The following is a 22,947-nucleotide window of genomic DNA, read 5'->3' on the forward strand; positions in this document are numbered from 1 at the left end:
AAACGAAAGCGAGTCTAGGCCGCTCGCCTAGAGCGCGGGCCCTAATATTTTTTCTCTCGCGGTCTTCAGGGGAAAACGAAAGTGATCGATATTCTTCGAAGGAAGAATTTGCCAAACAAACCCCTAGACAAAAAGATGTATTTTGAGGTTGGGAATGGATCCTGCGAAGATGAAAAAATTTTGACTAGGCGTTTTTTTGGCAAAGCCAAAAACTCTAATTTTTTTCTTCCCTCAAGCTAAAAAGGTTACGGGTTTTGGGCAATCGAGGCAAAAATCAGCAAAAAGCTGGTGTTTTCCGTAAATCTGAGAATCGCGATAAGATCCTCACTGGGCTGGATTTTTCAAACCTGACAGAGAATTTTTCCAAGTAAACTTATGCAGTAACTCATTAAAGAATACTAAAATGCGGCTCATGTGTAAATTTGAATAAGTTTGGAATGTTTTTCATGATGCTACGCGTTAAATTGATATTTCTGAACTTTGACGGTCAACATTTGACATTTGAAGTTTGTGAATTTATTTAAACCGATTTTTTCTTTCATACTAGTAACAAAAACATAAAGTAAATCTATTATATACATATATTGCGTATCATTTATCATTACTTACCTTCCAGGGCAGCTGTTTTTTTTTTTTTTTTTCATTCAGCCAATTTTCGAACTTTTTTAACTTTCTGAATGTTCTGTATTTCAATCTCTGCCGAAAATGTGTGCATTAGGATTCTAAGATTCGATGTTTTCATTCAAACCCTAAAATTGCAAAAATACGATTCCGCAAACATTGGTTCTCTTAAGGTATATACCCAATACAACACCATTTGGTTATTGCCACGTCAGCTGGGCCTTCATGCCGCTTCGGCTTCTTGTATCAATATTGAAATACAGGCGGCAACGAAGCTCCACTTCAAAGACACAATAGAAGATAGACGTCCAGTCGTTCTATATGTTCGTGATTAAATCAATTAATCCTAGTCCTTAGAAACTTTTTTGGACGAGCAATTGTCATAGGTGTTAAATAAACACGTTGCCAAATTTCATACAGACACGGGAAGGAAACAAAAATAAAAGCTTTAAAGGCTCGAAGATAATCACATCTCTAGTTCAAGTGCCGAAGATAGACAAAAGAAGATTACCTATAAACTATAACATAACACCCATTTCCTTCATGTCTGTAGAAGTTTTTTTCAGTTTTCCTTCGATACTAAGATTATTTTATCCTCTACTATGACTCCCCTATGACTACCAGGGATCCGTTACAGAGGCCCCCCCAGCGGTTGGCGTGATGGCGTGATAGAGGGTTTTTCGTGGCGTGATGGCGTGAAATTTTGAAAAAAATGGCGTGATGGCGTGAAAATGAAGTGCCGGCGTGATCGTGAAATCGAGTTTTTTTAGGCGTGATGGCGTGAAATTTGCAGTTCAGCGTGATCGTGAAAATTATATTTATTACTTGAATCGTAATTCCATGTCCATTTTAGCCAGTTTAGAGGGTATAAATTTCAAAATTTTCTTGGTCGGCCCCAACTATGGTGGGGCCTCTTATAGATCTCATTTAATAACATAAAAGAGACGGTGCAAACAGTTTTATTCATTTGCCATTTATCCTTGTAACTTCCAATTGTCTTTAGCAGTTGCTAGCTAGTCTTTAAAATAAAGTCGAATGCTACGAGTAGGGTCGAGAATTGAAAATTTCTCCCGTCGGCGCAAACCATGGTTGCACTTCCTCCGTAACTAACATTTTCCTCTCTTTCTTAGATGCTTATTCTTAGATGGGGGGGGGGGACCAGAGGGCATAGCCCTCTCATGTTTTTACCAAAAAAGCTACTTGTGCGTTTAAAAGATTTCCATTATTTTTACATGAATTATTTTTCAAATTAAATTGAAATGGGTCCTAAAACACCACTTTGAGCCCTTCAAAATTCAAGAATTTTCTCCGTTGCCTAACAAATATACCTCAGCCCTCTCAAACCGGGGCCCTTTGGATGTGACCCACCAGTTGTCAAACAATTTTTGATATGCATAAGTCGAGATTACGTAATTTTTCCTATCCGAAACACCCGATAAAACTAAAATTTGACCCCTGTATATTACTATAAATAGAAAAACAAAGGTTGCAAATTCCTTCCAGATTTTTCGGGTGTTTCCGATAGGAAAAATGATATAATCTTGACTTACGCGCACGAGAATGCCGAAAAACTGATTGACAGAAAATTAAGCTTCTATAAAGGCATTTCGTTATCTATACCAATGGGTCTAAACGTGGTCTAAAACTGAATTTATCCAGAGATTATGAGCGTGAAAACCAGGGGGGGCCATGCAGTTATTATATAAACACTATGACAATTACTACCGTGGTGGTATATAAACCAAAATTTGGGAAAACAGTTACTCCACCAGTGGACTAACTGCAACATGGGTGGTGCCTAAGCCAAAAATTGTCGATTTTGGTAGGATATGGTGTACTAAGTGAGCACATTTTTCAATTTTTCACTTAAAATTTTAGGTTTTTAAAAATTCCGGAAGCAAAAAAATTCAAAACATTTTTTCAAAAGTCAAAAAAAAATCACAAAATTTTTTCTTTAATCAAGGCATGGAAGATATTTTAACAAACTTGGAAAATGATTGAGATATTTAACTCTTGAACGGTCGTTAATAAGACGTACCCAGTAAAATGGTATCAAAAATGAGGAATTCAGTGAAAAAATTGCCAAATTTGGCATTTTTGGGGGTGGTATACACCAATTTTGAGGGTAAAATCAGTTAGTACACTATGGAATAACTGCAAGGGTGGTGGTGTCTGTAGAAAATGTCCAAAATTGCAGTTACTCCACATAGTGTCAAGGAGTAACTGCAAGACCCCCCTGTGAAAACTAAATTTTCTAGGAGAAATGGCGTGAAATCGAAAAAAATTGGCGTGATCGTGAAAATCAAAATTTTCAGACGTGATGGCGTGAAATCGAAAAGAAATTGGCGTGATGGCGTGAATTTTGGGTCCGCTGGGGGGGCCTCGTTACATTTCAAGTTAAATGATATCTATTTGTTACCTACCTACCTACCTTGAAATGTCAATTAATTGAACTGACGGTCTCAGTAAATGATAAATGAAAACATTGAGTACTTGCACTGTGGATCACATGCAGATTTAAGAGCAAGTAAGTCGGAAACATACAACGCTCGTTAAATCACAATATAATCACAATTACAAATCTCTTCCTTTGATAAGTTCGACATGATCTAAAACCACCCATGGTGGGTAATTTTAATGCTGAAATTCCCATAGAATCTAAATAATATAGTGGTAAATAATTTTAATTCGAACAAAACACTAATCACGGCTGATTATTTTCCTCTAATTTAATTGTTATTCTTATTCTTTTGAGAAAAAAAAAATAAAATAATTTTGATTCGATAGCAGTAGGTCGGCCAGGCAAAGGTTTTTATGTTGAGGTGCGCCAAATTGGTATCGTCCGTTTGTTCCAAGGTCTACCACCCTATTTTTTCCCGTAAACCACCCTGACGCCTTGACTCTGCGCATGTATATTTTCACACGTTTACTGACCCTCTAAACGGACGATAACGTCGTCTATAGCAATTCCCAAGGGAAAAATTTTGAATACTCCTATTAATAAATGATGCATTTATAGAATCATAAAATCATCAAGTTTCCTACCACCATTCGGAAGTTTTCTTAAAAAGCAAATTTCAAGGTAAAAGGGAAAAGATATACAATTTCATTCAGCCTGTAACACAATGCAAACGGCGAGGCGTCTCCTAGAGCGGCCCTTATCGATCAAAGTGTTTCCGTGGACATTAATCATTAAACATTAATCGATTCCCCGAAGTAGCACGTTCATACGCTATGATCAATTAGGAGCCGTTGAGCCAATGCTGGTGGAATGAGTGCGAGCGCGAAATAATTCTGTGAGAAGGCTAAAACCGCTAGTGAAAATCAAAAACGCGTTTTATATAGATGGTAGCATTTCTCTTTTATAACATCACTTTATAATATAAACCTAGTCCTATTGAGATGCGATCTCACCATGGCGCGTTATCACCCTGCACTCTTAAACTAAATAAAAGAAGAATTTCCAAAAATAAACAGCAAAAAACTATAGCCACTAGTAGAACTTACACCTGTTCCAATCATTTGATAAAAAATGAAAAAAACATTGTACAGGTTTTTTACAAGAACAAAATATATAAGCTTCGATGATCAAAATGTTAAAAACATGTTAAAAACATTTTAAGGCTTCGCAGACTTTAAAACACCCAATTTCTTAAGAAAATTGACAAAAATACTCAAAAAATTGCGAAACTATGAACACGTTGAGAAAATTTTTAGGCTTAAAACTCAAAAAGTTAAGAACAGCCAGAGGCTTCAAAAATTTTGGATGCTCTTATATAAAAAAAACGTGTAAGTGCCTAGGATGTTTATATGACGTCACAACGCGAAACGAAAATATTACATAAACTTTAAAGAACATCAGTGATTGCGTATTCTTGTGAGCGGCAACCGTCTTAGAAGAACGTAATTAACATCAATTATTAATTAGTGTAAATTATAATAAAGTGCCACTACGTATCAATTTTTCACATTGTCCCTCAAAGCCGGAAGACGAAGACTCTTTTGAATCTTGTCGCAGTTATTTTCATCTTCCTATTTTTGAAACTTTGCAACACACTCCGTCATGTATCATACTATTGAAAGTGAAAAAGAAAAACAAAACTTTTCATTTTCACGTTTTAGACAATAGAATTATTTTTTAGTTTGTTTGAAAATGCCGGACAATAGTTAGTAGTTGTTGTTATTTTTCTCAAAGGGAAGTTGGGTGTATTTTTTCAACACAAAGACATATACCACCTACCTGTGATGCGCTAATAAAGTTACAAAATAAAGATCCTGATACAACCCATATAAAAAGCAACTTAACGGCGTTAAAAAATCATCTCATCTAACTCTCTCAACTTGCAAGAAGAAAAACGAAAAAAGTGTCTTGGTTCAATAATCAAGATGATCACAAAATTGTTCATTATCTCTGGTAAGTTGGCTTGAATTTATGATTAAATCACGTCTTACAAACATGTCAAAATGACTCGGTTCTCAACGATGAATATACTTTATGGTTAACTTGACCATGAGGTTTACAATAACAGGAACACTTTACCTTAGCTAGCCTGTTTCTTGATATCATGGATACAAGAGAAAGGCCTTGGTAAGTAGATTATTAAGATGTGCAACAGTGAATATAAACCAAAATTTGATTTCTCACTATTCTTTATTTTTCTCCCTTCAGCTACCATTTGTGTTTTGGTCCAAGGAAGAAGTCTTTTTTCTGAAGATGGATGCTACTCAAAGAAATACTTACCTGCTGAGCGATGTGATCAATACATCGTTTGTGATCATGGTATAAAACACATCATGAATTGTCCTAAAGGAACACATTTCAACGCAAAGCTTCAGGTCTGTGATTGGCCGGCTATTGCTAATTGTGATGGTGATAAAACACAACAAGAAACCACCACCGACTATTATGATACTACCACCACCAAAGCTAAGGACACAACCACCGACTACTATGATACCACCACCACACAAGCTAAGGACACCACCACCGACTATTATGATACCACCACCACCCAAGCTAAAGACACCACCACCGACTACTATGATACCACTACCACCAAAGCTGAAGACACAACCACCACCTACTACGACAGCACTACCACTACTGGTGGAGACACAACTACCGACTATTATGATACCACCACCACCAAAGCTGAAGACACCACCACCGACTATTATGATACCACAACCACCAAAGCTGAAGACACAACCACCGAATATTATGATACCACCACCACCCAAGCTAAAGACACCACCACTAAAGCTGAAGACACAACCACTGAATATTATGATACAACCACCACCCAAGCTGAAGACACAACCACCGACTATTATGATACCACCACCACACAAGCTAAGGACACCACCACCGACTACTATGATACCACCACCACACAAGCTAAAGACACCACCACCGACTATTATGATACTACCACAACACAAGCTAAAGACACAACCACCGACTATTATGATACCACCACCACACAAGCTAAGGACACCACCACCGAGTACTATGATACCACCACCACACAAGCTAAGGACACCACCACCGACTATTATGATACCACCACCACCAAAGTTGAAGACACCACCACCGACTATTATGATACCACCACCACACAAGCTGAAGACACAACAACCGACTATTATGATACCACCACCACCCAAGCTAAGGACACCACCACCGACTATTATGATACCACCACCACACAAGCTGAAGACACCACAACCGACTATTATGATACCACCACCACACAAGCTAAAGACACCACCACCGACTATTATGATACCACCACCACCCAAGCTAAGGACACCACCACCGACTATTATGATACCACCACCACTGGTGCAGACACAACCACCACTTACTACGATAGCACTACCACCACTGGTGCAGACACAACCACCACATACTATGACAGTACCACCACTGAGGAGAAAGATGCTACAACCACCGACTACATCACAACAACAGGCTATTACACTACATCAGAAATTTCTGCCACAACTGAACCAACAACCGTATCAGACCTCATCACTACCACAGACTATTACGATACCACCACAGATTATTACGATGCTACCACTGACTACGCGGTTACCACTGACCTACTAACCGACAAAGAACCAACAACCACAGAATATGGAACAACAACGGGCTTTACTGAAACCGTTACATACTATGGCAGTACTTACCCTACTTACTCTACTGAGGCATATTAGATAGTGGCTCTACTCATGCATTGTTAGTAAGAAAAATCACATATCCATTACCAAAAAAAAGTCTACCCTTTTAAATACACGCCTTTTCTTCAAAAAGTTCTTTATTTAACGGAACAAAAAATGGAAGCATAAATGCACAAATTTATTTATTGTATGCAATAGAAAAATCAAAATATTATTTATGTATTTATTTTTTTCAGGATATCTTGTCATATTTATTTTGATTAATTAATTAGCGTTTTTTTCAATATCCGAAAGAAAAGCAAAATTCAACTAAATTTACTTGAAGAAGTTTTCCTTGCCCATTGACCAGTTAAATAAGTTCTTCTAGTTCTAGAACTAAAGCCATAAAATTTGGACAAAACAATGAGATGTTTTCGACTATTTTGTTACAATGTTTGAGTGTTTTATTTTGGTAAAATAAAAATCTGCAAAAAAATACAAAACAAATAAAAAAAGGAATATCTAAAAAACATTTCCGGTTTTCGAGTTATTTTGAATCAAACCTTTATTTTAAATAATATAATTAAATGAAAACGAGGCCAGGCTGTATGTTTCAATTTTTATGAGGCATTTGACCATGAATAAACATAGTAAGTAAGTTTGCGACCCGGGGGGGGGGCAGCTGTGCAAAAGGACCGACGGGTATGTGTGGGTCGTAAGGGTACCTTTTCCGATATGTTTAAAATGCACTGTAAGGGTCGGAAAAACTAGAGATGCACTGTAAGGGTAGAAATTTCAGAAAATTCTTGAAAAATCTAGAATTTTGACCATTTTTTGCACGAAAGGGATCGAAAATTTGGGGGAAAATGCACTCTAAGGGTATGATTTTCACTGATTTTTGCTGCACTGTAAGGGTGCAATTTTAAATGCCAATTTTTGGCCCGCACATACCGTCAGTCCGCAAACCCAGTGCCTTCCCCCGGGGTTTGCGACCGCAGTCGAGGGCGACCCGAAGGCTCCCCTTTCGTATAGCTGTCTACCCAAAGATAGACGAGGGCGCCAATCCTTTCCCTAGATTTCTCCACTTACCCTTGATCTGTATCTTTAGTTGCTGAGCATCAAGCAGAGAGAGACATCAAGTACTATTTTGGGAATCTTTGGTATGACACGGCCGAGGTTCGAGTCCACGGCCTTGCGCACCGTAGCTGGATGCTCTACCTTCATGCTACGGTCGCTATGAATGATTAATAACATGAATAAACACATAGACATCGGTAGTGATAGAAATGAGCTTTTGAGCTCAAATTTTTAGAATCGGTTCGTCTCTATAATAACATCATAAACATAGAAATTTTGATCTGATTTGAAAACCTTCAAAAAATAGCAACATCTCGGTAAAGGTGTATTATTTTGAGAGAGTTTAAATGACTCGGGTAAATTAATGCGTGTCCAAATTTTCGTTAATTTTTCGCACTCATCATACAGAAAGACCTGAGAGGGGCGCCAAAAAAGCTTTTCAAGGGGGGTCCAAAATGTTTTTTGATCTTTGGTTGGGCGATTTGGCCCCCTTTGACACGTTTTTAGTGCCTTCCATAAGTGCAATGTAAATTTTTTTTCGCCTGCGGCGCTTCCTTCTGCTTCCAAAACTACTAACAACATTGAAGTGCGAAAAGTCAAAGCAAGAGAAGTGTTGTGTATCCACCAGGGGTTAAAGAGGATGCTCATCCCCAAAATGAGAGATTGATCGAAACTGCTCGCTGTGGTTTTTGTGGTCTTATGCGGACTAACTTTCTCCTTTTTAGAATATCTTTTGAGCTGTTTGACCTTTCTTACACCAAATTTTTTTGCCTGCTGCACCGCAGATTTTTTTTCGGACACGGACGGAAGTATCATCGACGGTCGGGAGTATCTCATCTTTGTTGTTTGGTTTTGTTTTTTGGAATTGCTTAGATCTGGGTTGGTAGTAACGGCTTGTCACTGTGCCGGGTGCATACTCGGCGCCTTGGGCCCCGCAGGGTTGCTAGTAACGGCTCGAATTTCAGTCAGGTTTAAAAAGGGGCAATTTTACCCATATTATTATAACATTACCCCCGTCTTTTTTATCATCTTATAAGTATTTTCTAATTTTGTGTTCTGCTGTGCGGGTGTGGCTCAACGGATAGCGCACTGTGTTTCTGATCAGAAACTCTTTCATTTGGTGGGTTCGAACCCCGGTCGGGTCGATATTTCAAGGTTTCAGATAAGTTTAAGATACTTCCGTCCGTCGATGATACTCCTGACCGTCAAGATGAGATACTCCCGACCGTCGATGATACTTCCGTCCATGTACGGAAATACAATTTTTACAAGAAAATTTGCTGCGGCGCCAGAATTACAAAGAACGCTTATTCCTGCCAAATTTCGGCATTTTAGGGCCTCTTCCAGCCATTGATCTTTAATGGAGAGTAACACCAGGAAATAACAATGAAATAGATATCAAGTTATCATTACCACCACCTTCGTATAAATAAAAGTTTGTTAACTCAGAGATTCCGGGCGTTACTTTCAACCAGTCACTGCTCTTAAAGTTTAATATTTTCACTTAATGGTGGAGGGTGCAAATAAGGACAAAAATACCAGGGGCGCCAATTTCATAGTTTGCACCACCAAGAAAATTAAGCCAGGCCACTGCATTACGATGTAGAACATGAAAACGGTGTTACTTAAACTTAGATTTTGTCAATTTTGCGAAAAACCGCAAAAAACAAAAAATGCCGACGTCAGCAAAACTTGTTTTTTAAATAACTCCAGTTTGGCTAATGGTATAAACATGAAATTTGGACCAAAGTTGCATATCATTAATAAAAACATTTTTGCATAATCCTTTTATTTCAAATTTTGATGACATCAGCAGAAATCAGCAAAATATAAAAATTTGCAATAAAGTGCAGACATCAGCAAAATGATCCCACTTTTTAGTTTTCCAAAAATGTCCCAAAATGATCAGCTTTGATATGGTCAAACTTGTTTTTTTATACCATATCAGACCATGAGTTTCAAACCTAGGTTGTGTAAAAAACACTTTGAAAACAATACCAAGTTCTATTCAGGAGAAAAAGAAGACGGCTTATCTACAATCAAAGTCATAATATTTGAGAAAAAAGGGAAATTCTCACGAAATCTTACAACCCCAAACGATTTAGAAGCGCTCTAAATTAGGTTGGACGGTTAGAGTTTTAACTCTGATCTTTAAACTTTAGACTTAAGACTTAGGACATAGCTTAGGATCTGAGGAACTAAAAGTCTAAGAATGGTCCAATAGGGCTCAGAATATAGCCTGGAAGTCTATAAACCCCTCCCAAATTGAAATATTCAGATAAATTTAGGAAAAGTTCGCCTAATATTAAAATGTATAAATGTATATATATAATGTATATATGCCAAAGTTTTATTGACTAGATATGGGGTGACCCGCGTGGTTTTCTTACAAACGCTGGATTAAAATTAAGATCCATTTTCCAGTTTTGAAATATCTTGGGCATAAACAAAGAAAGAGCTAGATTCAGTTCCAATTCTAAAGACGGCGCAAATTTCATTACCTTTCTTGGGTATGTTTGTAGGTTTCTTAATTAAAACATGAACTTTTGTGTTACTTTTAAAATCATCATTGCATCATCATTGCATTGCATTGAATAAAACATGTTTATTCCAATTCTATCTTATGCTATGGACGCCTTGCATTGCTGTATATAATATGTGCTTTTAGGATTGGGATTCAGAAAATCTATTTAAACAGCCCCTCTTGATGTACTTTTCCATTTAACTAGGTAGGAACTTAGGCGTTCTACGTATTGACCCAGCCAGGGCTTTTGGTGCTCCATGAACTTGACTGAACTCTTAAAATATATGCGTTTCTTCAAAAAAGTCTGATCAAAAAGTCAAGCGTGTAAATTTGCACGATGAGTAAAGGAAAATGTGGGCTGAAAATTCACACTAATGATATTTGAATATTGGCCTTTTTGATAAAATTACTAAGAGATTGGCGGTTGATTGTTTTTCGTGGAAGTGTCTTTTTTACATAATGCGGGAAAAACATTGAATAATCAGTTTGTCAAAAATACATTTTTTGATGACGCCTCTGCTTGTCCGATCCCACAATTGAACATCCACACGTGTGTTCCTTGAGAGACCGTAATTTATCGCATTTTTACTCGCACAGTATTTATAAAGGAGGCATTCACGCATTCACGTAATTTTATTTTTCGCAAATCGCTCAAATTCATTTTTTTTTATTTCACGCGGATCTTTCATTTAGTTGTCTGCAACTAAGGAACAAAGGGTAGAAAGGAATTCTTTTACACAACTGAATGAAAGATGTGACAAATATAACATATCGATACAAATCTTAACAGCTCTCGGAATCATTCAAAAGCTTCTAAGTTCCCTTATGTCACAGAGGGAAGGTGGTCTCTTCCCGGCGGAGGGGGGGGGGGTGCACTCAAGGTCAATGACCTATCATACGTGCGGCCCTTAAGGGTATATTTTCCAAGATTGCCAAAGTGCACTGTAAGGGTCAAAATCAGTAAAAATGAGAAAAATTGCATTCAAGGGTGTAAAGTGTCGAAAATCTGACCATATTTTGCCTGAAAATGATCAAAGATTTTCAAGAAAAGGGTCCGATTTCAAAGACTTAATTTTGGGCTGCACACATGGTCGTTTCTAAATCGAGTCTCCCCGGGGTCTCTTGCGATAAGTGTAACTTCGATGACATATTTTTCCAAAGCTTAGAGAAGATATCTCATCAATATTATTTCTAAAACAAATAATCAGCTTCATTTTCATTTCAAAAGACAATCAATTTCATAGGCCAATTTTCGGTTGAATATGATAAAGATTACATTGCTTACCACAGTTTTAATTACTACAGCTTTAATTACTATAAGCTTACATTAATCAATGACAACTGCTTATCTAACATTGCATCATATATAACCATGCTATGGTATGTTTTTCAGGTTTGTTTTTCAGGTTTTTGTTATTAATTGCTTTATAATTATCTAGCTAGGTACAATTACCAAACATGCCAACATTGTTTGTCCTTTGTTAATGAATACAGATGACCCTCTGTAATTCGACATTCTTATATTTGATAAGCTCCCGTTTTCAATAAATATGAAAATAACACCCCTGTGTCACAGACTCGCTTGGACCCCAGCCCCACTGGAAAATTCGGCTAACATTTCGTTGCCGGTGGGAAAATACTCCGGAAGTTCAGGCCCACTGGGAAATTGACTTTAACTTGATCCCCGTTCAAAATTCAATGTTTGAAAATTTTACTTCATAACCATCCCCACTGGAATTTTTAACCTTGGAACAATAGAATTTCTATCCCCATTGGGATTTCGATAGGAATTTTTATCCCCACTGATGAAAAAAGTTCCATTGGGCCTGTGAAGCAGGGGTGTAAAATAAGTCAGCGTCAAAGGTTAGCTTAGTAAACTCTATAAACGACTCTCTCTAATATTCGATAAAGCTCTTGATGAAAGTCTTTAGCTTTCTCGTTCGATGTCTAGGGTGTTAATAGATCTTTGGAGCTGAGTTAATAATCCAAATTTTACGCTCCCTTTATTAGATAAAATTCAATTCGCCTTAAAAATCAAATTAAAGAGTATTAACTGTTTCAAGTTGAATTTGTTGATTCGACCGGGAGGGGGAGGGGGGGGAGGGGTGAGGTGACCTCCGAAAAGGTAGAAATGAAAATGAAAATAAGCATCCAAATTTGCGAAGCCGATTGCAAGAAAATCATTATTTAAAGCATGTCATTCTTTTTGTCAATTCAAGAAACTTTCTTGGTCAATTCGATAGGCCACGCAAAGACATCAATTTATTGGCTGGTGAATAGATTCACAATGTATAGGCTAATTCCTATGGAACAAAATGTCTGACATGCACAAAGAGACATCAAAGAAATCCATTTAAACAAAAATGTTTTACCACACTGGTGAAAATACTTTTCTTAGTGGAGAAAGGTTTTCTTGTTAGAGATACCATTTCTCTCCTAAAGAAAAACATTCTTATTGATCTATGGGAAAAACTTTGTACGAGTAAATTAATCTTAGCATATTATTGAAATTTTTCAGATCAAAACTCAAAGAAAAGATTTCTTTGTGAGAAGAAAACTTGAGTTGTCTAAAGAAATTTTTTCTTGGAATTTTTCTCAAGAAAAAAGTTCTTCTGAAAAGTTATCGAAAGTAATTTTTTCTTCAGAATATTCCTGAGGCCTTCACAATGGAATTAAAACATTTTTTTATTTCTATTGTGGCTTTTGAACAAAAGCTCTATTTATCTGAATTGAATTAGCCAAGCGTGGCTCCAGCCTAGGCTCCAGCAAATGTGAATTTACAAAAAGTGTAATACGAGCGTAATATCTCTCTCTTAAAAATCTATATGTGGTGTGATTGGAAGACTTTTGAAAATGGTAAGAATATTTTTTTTTAGTTTTCCTTTATGATTTCAAAATTTGTATACATATTAGGGACCAAATCTTAAATCTGTTCCCCTAGAGCCCTAGAGGTAATTCTAGTTAAGCAGTTTCATTATTTTATTCTTGTTTAATAAGTGTTATTGATTGTTTGCCAACCTACTGGCGGGTGCTTATTTTGTTGTGCTTGTGTCTCATTGATTAATCTTCATTCCAATGCCCCAAAATCTCTAAAAACCTTACCATTAAAGATCATGAAATTTTATCCATTGAGTAAATGTAATTCAGTGCTTGCTAGCCTTATGCGGGTGCTAATTTTTGTTGTGCTTGTCAGCCTTGCGGGGTTAACCTTTTACTCGAAAGACCTAAAACTTTTACAAATAAAATCAAATTTTTTCTATTTGAGTAAACGTAATTCAGTGCTTGCTAGCCTTATGGCGGGTGCTAATTTTGTTGTGCTTGTCAGCCTTCTGGCGGGTTAACCTTTTACTCGAATGACCTAAAACTTATACAAATAAAATCATCCAATTTTTTTCCATTTGAGTAAATGTAATTCAGTGCTTGCTAGCCTTATGGCGGGTGCTAATTTTGTTGTGCTTGTCAGCCTTCTGCCTGGCGGGTTAACCTTTTACTCGAATGACCTAAAACTTATACAAATAAAATCGTCATCAATTTTTTTCCATTTGAGTAAATGTAATTCAGTGCTTGCTATCCTTATGGCGGGTGCTAATTTTGTTGTGCTTGTCAGCCTTCTGGCGGGTTATCCTTTTACTCGAATGACTTAAAACATCATGTTTCATCAGATTTGTTTATTGTTTGTAAAATACGTAAAACATATTAGTATATTTTTTGTCCTTGCTTCAATTAAGATCAGGGTTACAAAAATCGAAGTTTCTTTGTCGTTCTCTCTTTTCCTTTTTTCAGGACAACCGATGGTAACTGGACGCAGCTGACAGAAAACAACGTGACGATCATAAAACAGATAACGCCAAAAAAGCATCCAAGCTACCACAAGTTACCCACATTCAAAGCAGGTAAAAACTACTTTTGCCATGCACTTTCGAATCTTTGGTGTATTTTTATCTGATTAATTTTACTTTGTTTATAGAATTCCTGCTTATATCTATCGAATTAGCTTTAGTGGGTCTCGTTTCTACTCATAGGTCAATCCAGGTTCCAAAATAAGTAAATTTTAATATGCTCATTTTGATTGTTTTTCAGATTGACGAGGCTAAAGAGATGAAAGCTTTCTCCAAGTAGCAATTGACCGATTTTGACAATTATTGTTGATGACGTGGAGTAGAGCTTCCAAATATTAAATCAATTTATACTAAAATCATGTAGTATTTCAGTCAGTTACATTAAAATTAAAGTGAAAGATACAAATACAGAATACAACAGAAATTCATAATATTAATTGAATTGACCTGGAACTAAAATGAGCAGCTACTGTTGTTTCGACAACAATAAGACAAATAAGCATTGTAGAAAAGAATTTTTTACCGAAGAAAATTTCGAAAAGAAAAATGCACAAAATATTCAAGAAAAAATTACTCGCTTGAAGAAAAGCCTTCTTATATTCTTGCTGGGCAGAAGAGAAAAATTCTCTTGAGAGAAGTATACAATTCTTCTTAGAAGAAAATTATTTTCACCAGTTAAGAAAATGATTCTTAATTTGAGTTTATTTTTCTTATGATTTAAGAGTTTTTTCTTAAGATTGTTTTTCTTGTTTTCTTGATCAATAATATTTTTCTTGCTCCGCGGAAGAGAAATATATTCTTCTCTGAGGTTTTTTTTACTTGGTAGAAGAAAATTATTTTCACCAGTGCAAACTATGACGAAATAGAACGGAGTTAATACAACCTTGACGAAATAACAGGCTTGATCCGGGGTGAGAAGTAAGCATTTAAATTTGCAGAAAAATGAAGCGAATTGCAAGAAAATCATTATATCACGCAAAGACGTCAAATAATTGGCCAGTGAATAGATTCACAATGCAAAGCTAACTCCGATGAAACAAAATGTCTGATATGCACAAAGGGGCATCAAAGAAATCAATTTGAACAAAAATGTTTATCAAACTATGACGAAATAGAACGGAGTTAATACAACCGTACCGAAAAGACAGACTTGTCCAGTGATTCCAGAAACCAAACTCGCCCTTAGAGTTTTTTTATATAAGAAAACAATACAAAAGAAGTGAGGGGGTGGTGGTGGGGAGATAGACGCTTTTTATAAGAATGGTGTAAATCCATTTCATCATGGATATTCTTAACTTGTTTTGGGAAAATCATCCTAAAATATTCTTACATCATTCTTAGGTTAGGATCCTAATTCAGACTAGATTTAATATTTAGTGCATACAATTTAGGCATAAAATGGCATTTTTGTGAAAGAAAAGAGCCTTACTTGGGGGTTATTGAAACTTTATAATTGAAAATGCTCTGAAATGGCATTCTTAGCTTTAGTAGCAAAATTCCATGATGGTGGTATTCTTAGCATTATTCTTAATTTTTTGGCCATTTTTATCATGGACATTCTTATAAAGTGTATTCTTATAAAATGCTTGAATCACCGTCAACACCATTACAAAGCTTTATCCCCTCCCTCCCAAAAGAAGTTAAGATCCACCTTCAAAATGCTGTTATGCACAGCGTGTATGTATCTGGTGATCGAGTTAAGCATGAAACAGTCTGTAGTATGTTTTAATTTTTGAAGAAAATAAATTTTGAAATTCTAAAAATGTGTATAAATTAATTTTTCAAGATAGGAGAAGTACGGGGGAGTGCTATACATACAGTCGGTTTTACTTGAATCTATTTTTTTCTGAATAAGATGTGAAGCCGCGATGTTCAAAATACGACACACATCAAGTGACGAAATTTGACGGAAATACAAGGTAGATGTAATGAACCTCTTAATGACTATTAATTGTGTAATCAACATCTAATTGAAGACAAGTCAAATAACAGGAAGTTAAAAAGAAAAAAATGAGCTTTTTGAAAAAAAGGTTAGAGGTATTATGCTAAAAGAAATATTTGAATGTATCGGATAAAGAAAAATAGAACAATTGTATTCTTGCATGCCGTTTTTTTTTTGCAATATGGATTTCTTTTGTTTTAGTACAAACAATTTTTTTTACTTCTGCTGTTTGATTTCGGGAAAAACAATACTGCCGATGAAAGGTCGTTAAATAATACGATGTCGCTGTTACTTTTTTTGTAACAAAACTTCCGGTGGCTGAATGGTATATAAAGATCATTTTTGGGTCCTTGTAAGTCATCATTCCATCGATCAAACATTTTCTACCAAGATCAAATATTTGGGAAATTACTGAAGAAATTACAAGATGATTTCAAGACTACTTTATCTGACTGGTAAGTCAAATGTGAAATTTGTACCTTCATTTAGATAGAGTCGATATTTTACTTGGATAGGCAAGTAATCTAGGGCTTTTAGGCAGCCTTTTGATTGTTTTCACGGGGTGTAACGGCTAGCTGGCTCGGCTATCTGTAAACTGAACGGAACATTGGAAGAAGCGGGGATTTGAACCGGGGATTTGAACCGGGTACCCCTGGTTTAAGAAGATGACGCCTTTTACCACTCGGTAATCGCCTCTTGATACCATCATTGTTAATAGGATATGCATTTGTGCACGGAATATTATAACAAACGTCGATTATTATAATTTTCTTTAACTATAAAGCTGAAATTGTTTGAGGAATTTCTCAAATCGGAAGAAGTTATCTTCAACCTTCAACTTGAGGTATCTTGAGTTTTGAGGAATGTAAAGAGTGATTGATAATGAAATTAAAAGTTGCTGAACTATTTCATTTCTTTATTTGTCGTATTGGCTGTATCTGTTCATTTTTTCCATCAGTTAGGATTTAAGGAACTCCACAAGGGTTGAAACGTTTTTATCTTCATTTTACAGCTGCCATTTTTGTTGCCATTCATGGAAAAAGCATCAAGTTGCCAGGCAACTGCTACCACAACGATCTGAAACAAAGTTCTGAAAGATGTGATGCCTTCATCCAATGTGCAAATGGAGTACCTGTTCAAAACATCTGTCCAGAGATCAAAGATGCCGACAAGAATCCTCTCTCTGGTGGATACAAACGTCTCTTTTTCAATGAAGCCAAGCAGGTCTGTGATTGGCCTGTTCATACTTATTGTCCCTCAGGACCAGGTCCCGACAAACCAACGACAACGACCAAAAAACCGACAACGACTACCACCAAAAAACCGACAACAACTACCACCAAAAAACCGATAACGACTACCACCAAAAAACCGACAACAACTACCACCGAATTGGAAACAACAACTGAAGTAATCACCACGACCGAAGAACAAACGACAACTGAATTCGTAGATACAACAACTGAACCATTTACAACCACTGAACCATATACGACAACCGAACCAATAACGACCACCGAGCCCTTTACAACTACCGAAGAACAAACGACGACTGAATTTGTAGAAACAACAACTGAACCATTTACAACCACTGAACCATATACGACTACCGAACCGATAACAACCACCGAACCGTTTACAACAACCGGTGAAAAAACGACAACAGAATTCGTTGACACAACCACCGATTATTTTACCATGACAACTGACGCAACAACCGACTTTATAGTTACAACTACCGAATTCAAAACAACCGAACCTGATCAATACGTACGACGAGTTTGTTATGGTAAAGGCCGACGACCAGGAAGTTTCAAAGCACCCAGAACAGGTCTTATTCGTAGCTTCACACTGAGGCATGTTAGTGGTTTTGCCAATTGTCAAGGAGGTAGACCAGGATTCTGGAATTGCATTCGTGAAGGTGACTACGAATATTTGAACACCATCATCACTGTTCAAGATTCCAGACCTGGTAAACCAAATGCTGATGTTGTTGTTTTTCCGCAACAGTTCGAATTCAACCGCATAAATGATGATGGTGAATTTATGATCAGTGGAGTTACAGCGATCAGTGATTCTATCACCATCTTCAAAGATAAGTATGAAGTGACCAGTGGTGATGTCATCTCCATTCATTACGGTAGTCATTATCTTAACAGAAACATTGGTGTTACTACCAATGGTCATTGTGTTGATGTCACTTTGGAATATTTCTAAAAAACATTTTGGAAGATAATTTGAAAAGAAAAAAGAAAGGTGGAAGACTGAAGATATTCCTAAAGAATTAATGGGGGCCCATTAATGTTATGGAATTAATAATGTAAAACTTAATTTACTAATTAAAGTATTTATTTATTTTGTTTAATATATTTATTTATTTTGTTTAATATATTTATTCATTTTGTTTAATATATTTATTCATTTTGTTTAATATATTTATTTACTTATTTATTTGTCAACATTGTAATATAAAAAATAACCTCATTCGTTGATTGTTTGAAAATACAAACATTTATTGCAAACACTCACACTCCCTTCTTCAACTTTTATGCCAGCGAAAACCATGTCCGAAAATAACAATTTATCACCAGAACAAGCAAGTTCAAATATTGTGGACTTAAAAAATTAAACTGCAAGAAAGATGCTACAAATCACTAAAAAGAGTAATCAAGGTTTCTAGTTAAAGCCTAAAGATTTTGTTTTTAAATAAGTGTTCCCGTTTCATATCAGACACATATTTCATCTTGGGACAGTGTCTTGCTATTGTTATATCATGCTGATAAAAGCAAAATATGTTTTTCTTTTCCTTTTTCTGACCAATCTTGCTCCACATTCTTGTCAATCCGATATGAAACAGCTTGTAAATTAAAATTGATGAGTAAGCAAACGATATTACTCTTACTTAAAAACAAAACCTTTAACCGACCAAAATTATTAGAAGAATCTCACAGTCTGTTATTTGTATTTCTTATTTTTCTCAAATTGAGGAACCAACAATGAATATGTTTCAATTTATTATTTGCAATTATTATTTCTTATTTTTGCCTCTGAACTACACGTTTTTTATAAGAACAAACTATATAAGAACATAAGGTTTTGCAGACTCTAGAACATCGAATTTCATAGGAAAATGGACCAAAATACTCAAAAAATGGCGAAAATAAGAACATAAATAAAAACATTCTTAAGCTTAAAACTCAAAAAGTTAAGAAAATCCCAAGGCTTCAAAAATTTTGGATGTTCTTATAAAAAAACGTGTACTCATCATCTCACAAAATTGAGTTGAGCTCCTATCGCTGGGATTCGGATGGAGGGTTGAAAGAATAAAATGTTTTGAACTTTTAAGTCCTAGAAAAAAATCTCTCGCTGGGTTAAACAATGGTAAAAGTGAAGGCAAAATATCAATCAAATATCGACTTTTTCATCCTACTAGTAACGTATCGATCTGATGATCACAAAAATCCTCAATGGACCATTTCGCAAATAATACACTGTTTCAGCAGCAGCGAAAACACGAAATTTAGATACCTTGAAACACTTGAAAAATGACAAACTTATCTTATTTATCCGGTCAAATTTCAAGGGGTTCTCTTAGGTGCCAAATAAACGGCCCCTCCCCCGCTTGTTGATTTTTCGAAAATTTTTCAACCTCCCAGACCTTATTAGCCCCCCTCCCGTTTATTAATTTTTAAAAATATTTTCAGTTAGCAAGAATAAGTCGCCTTACTTTGCTCCAAGAAGCCTGATTTTAGCCTATATTTACCTTATTTTTGGGTTTTCAGAAGTACAACCTCCAACCCCCCGGCAATTAGGTCCTCCCGTTTATTAAAATTTTGAAAATTTTCCAACTCCCTCTCCGTTTAAATGAACCCTCCCCGTTTATTTGGCATCTAAGAGTAAAGTAAAGGTAATTGATCCACTGCAGGTGCGTGGTAAGGTTTCCAGGCTTCCCAGTACAATGGTTTGATTTGTGAGGTTATATGAACTGTGAGAATAATTTTAAAAAATGTACAATGTTTTGCTGAAATCTATAACATCAAATCTATAGCATCATTAGTATAACCAACTGATAATTTAAACCAATAAAGAACAAAAGCAAGTCCGAGAGAATTCATTGAGCATCGGACTTGTTTTCATTCTTTATTGTTCAAATCTTCCAAAATAAAGTACAAAATTTGGTGCCCTCGGGACTCGATTATTAACCGATGAAAAGTTAAACATCGAGCTTCCCATAGAGTAGGATCTGCATATAACTACCAGCTCTCATTTTCGCTTAAGATCAATGCAAGTCTTACTGTCCCCCAAAGTGGTTTTATATCTGGACAGTAATATCGAGACCCTAAGAAATGAATAATAAATATAGTACAGAAAAACTTGTTCATTAAATTCTCAAATAATATACAATGCATAATTTGCGATGCTGAAAATGCAATTTCAAATAGCTTTTCAGCAGATTTGTTTTCCTATTTTTTGACTAGCAATGTTTGCATGTTATTTGCAGATAATTGTACAGAATAAAGAGCTGACATGATGAATTCCCAGTAGGGGTGTTACTGAGGCAAGTGAAGGTACGGGTATGTGCCCTTTTGGAACCTGGCAATCCCTGAAAGGGTTTTGAAAAATTAGAAAATTAATTCAACATTAAGAGTCGGAAAAATAGGAAACTTTTAATTTTTTGCCCTAAAAACATTTAAATTTTGTCAATTAGTCTTAATAAGGGTCGTAAAATTCACAAAATCTTCCAATTTTTTCCTCCTTTTTAGTCCTGCTAAGAATCCGAGGGTCGAAAGTCTGGCGGCCTCTCCCCCCCCCGTCATCTTGTAAACCTATCTAATGTATTAGATTCTTATACCAAATATCAAGCCTAAAAATATTAATGTCTAAATAAAAAAGAAATTAATTTGGTGTTAAAAGCATGAAATCTACTTCACTTCTAAATATCTAAACGTGACAGTGTGATTAACGGCTTCGATATTGTACCTCGTCATACCCTTTAGAAAAAGCGAAAGTAAAAATAACGAAAATAAAAATAGCTAAAGAAAGGGCGGGGGAAAGGGGCGGATGGTAGATTATATAATTTCGATTCCTTTGGTTAAACGATGTGAAAAATCGAAAAACAAAACCAGGGAAAGAGTTTTTCTATGAAAATGTACGTCATTCACAGAACACAATCGTCTCATGAGAAATCCGCCAGTAGGTGGCGAACTAACAAACAAAAACAATGACAAACATCAAATATTTCTCTGATTTTTTCTCTTTCCATCATGATATAATTACAGTTTGCCACAAGAAATTTGAAATGGCAAAACAGACACATTAAGGTTTGTCGATTATGCAAACTGCATAATGAATGTGATCAACAAAAATTTAAACTGGCAAATTATTTCTGAAGCATATTTTCAAATATGTTTCACAGTAACACAAAAAAACACCCCCTTCTCACAGATACACAGGGACCCCTTCCCACTCGAAAGATTGGCCAAAATATCGTCCCTGGTGAAAATAATAAAATAAACCAATCCTCACTGCAAAATATTTACTATTTTTCCCATGCTTATTGATTTTTCTGACTTAAGAACAAAAGAATTTAAATCTCCATTCATAGAAAAATATGAGAATATCAAACCCCATCGAGTTCCAGTCCGTCATTTTCATCCCCTCTTCTTTGCGAGTGTTTATAAAATATATGCTGGAAAATCAGACTATGCTCGCACATTACGATTCCGTTTCACTCCGAAAAAAAATAAACCTATCTTATTGGTTAGAGGTGACGTAAAACTTGAATGTAACCAATAGAATGGCTTCATTTCGTTTCGGAGCGAAACGGAATCGTTACGTGCGAACATGGTCTCAGAGGGAGTCGTATCAGAACAGCATTTAAATTACCAATATCCTTCAATCATCAAAGAAGATTAGAATATTTTAGCTTATAATATAATATAACATAGTAATATTTGAAGATTTTTAAAAAGGATGAGTCACTTCGAATACACCGTAGCATAACATTTAATACATAGATGCATACATCAAAAAAGAACCTCAGATCATTAATTCTGCCTATACCAGTTGCCTCTCTGACCCCCTGCCACCACGCTATGTAAGTAAGTTAAGTAAGCAAGTTTGCGACCGCAGTCGAGGGCGACCCGAAGGCTCCTTTTTCTCTAGCTGTCTACCCGAAGGTAGGGGAGGGCGCCACTTTCCCTGGATTTATCCACTTACCCTTTATCCGTCTTTATAATTTCTGAGCATCAAGCAGAAAGGCATTAAATACTATTTTGGGAATCTTTAGTATGACCCGGTTAGGGATCGAACCTGCTACCTTCCGCACCGTAGCTGGATGCTCTAGCTTCAAGCTACGGCCACCACGCTACACGCTCGGCTATAAAAGGACTCTATTACGGAGCCATGACTTTAAGGAGCATGCGTACCAGCGCGGAATAATCAGAATGTGATTTTAGATTAAAAAAAAACCTTGAAAAAAATGATTGACTGATTAAAATAGGGTACTCAGTTGCTTTGAATATGACGTCGAGATCAACACAATATGCTAAGATTTTCCGCCACGGATCTGCCACCTATTCAAGTAACGGTCAGACAAAACAGAAGCTTTGTACAATGAATGTTGAACATGGCATATCACAAGAAACACGTCAGAATGATAGTAAGGACATGATGATTTAATTAGTCAAAATAGAATTGTAATTATCATAACTATCATTAAAAGTTGGTAAATTTAGAAATAATCAAGGGTACATGCAATCTACTAATAAATAACATCC

The 22,947-nt window shown here is 36.0% G+C and overlaps 2 protein-coding genes and 1 long non-coding RNA gene across 3 annotated transcripts; all 3 read left to right on the plus strand.

Annotated features, from left to right (window-relative positions):
• Window positions 1-4,947: 4,947 nt before the first annotated feature.
• Window positions 4,948-7,125, plus strand: LOC136802259 (mucin-21-like). The gene is made up of 2 exons (XM_067058976.1): window positions 4,948-5,035; window positions 5,291-7,125. Exons 1-2 carry the CDS (start codon window positions 5,008-5,010, stop codon window positions 6,841-6,843), a joined length of 1,581 nt encoding a protein of 526 aa, XP_066915077.1. The 5' UTR covers window positions 4,948-5,007; the 3' UTR covers window positions 6,844-7,125.
• Window positions 7,126-13,637: 6,512 nt separating this feature from the next.
• LOC136802242 (uncharacterized) lies at window positions 13,638-14,650 on the plus strand. The gene is made up of 2 exons (XR_010845982.1): window positions 13,638-14,280; window positions 14,468-14,650. It is a non-coding gene; the product is annotated as an uncharacterized lncRNA (long non-coding RNA).
• Window positions 14,651-16,537: 1,887 nt separating this feature from the next.
• On the plus strand, window positions 16,538-18,456 carry LOC136802260 (uncharacterized). The gene is made up of 2 exons (XM_067058977.1): window positions 16,538-16,623; window positions 17,181-18,456. Exons 1-2 carry the CDS (start codon window positions 16,596-16,598, stop codon window positions 18,383-18,385), a joined length of 1,233 nt encoding a protein of 410 aa, XP_066915078.1. The 5' UTR covers window positions 16,538-16,595; the 3' UTR covers window positions 18,386-18,456.
• Window positions 18,457-22,947: the final 4,491 nt, after the last annotated feature.

Source organism: Clytia hemisphaerica, unplaced genomic scaffold (genome assembly GCF_902728285.1).
Source record: "Clytia hemisphaerica strain Z4C2 unplaced genomic scaffold, Clytia hemisphaerica genome assembly, whole genome shotgun sequence".
Lineage (NCBI taxonomy): Eukaryota > Metazoa > Cnidaria > Hydrozoa > Leptothecata > Clytiidae > Clytia > Clytia hemisphaerica.

Bases quoted from the DNA above. Each gene is read 5' to 3' on its own strand.
- LOC136802259 (XM_067058976.1), top strand. From the start codon at position 5,008: ATGATCACAAAATTGTTCATTATCTCTG. The intron at 5,036-5,290 runs GTAAGTTGGCTT...TTCTCCCTTCAG, and splicing joins AAAATTGTTCATTATCTCTG to CTACCATTTGTGTTTTGGTC.
- LOC136802260 (XM_067058977.1), top strand. From the start codon at position 16,596: ATGATTTCAAGACTACTTTATCTGACTG. The intron at 16,624-17,180 runs GTAAGTCAAATG...TTCATTTTACAG, and splicing joins AAGACTACTTTATCTGACTG to CTGCCATTTTTGTTGCCATT.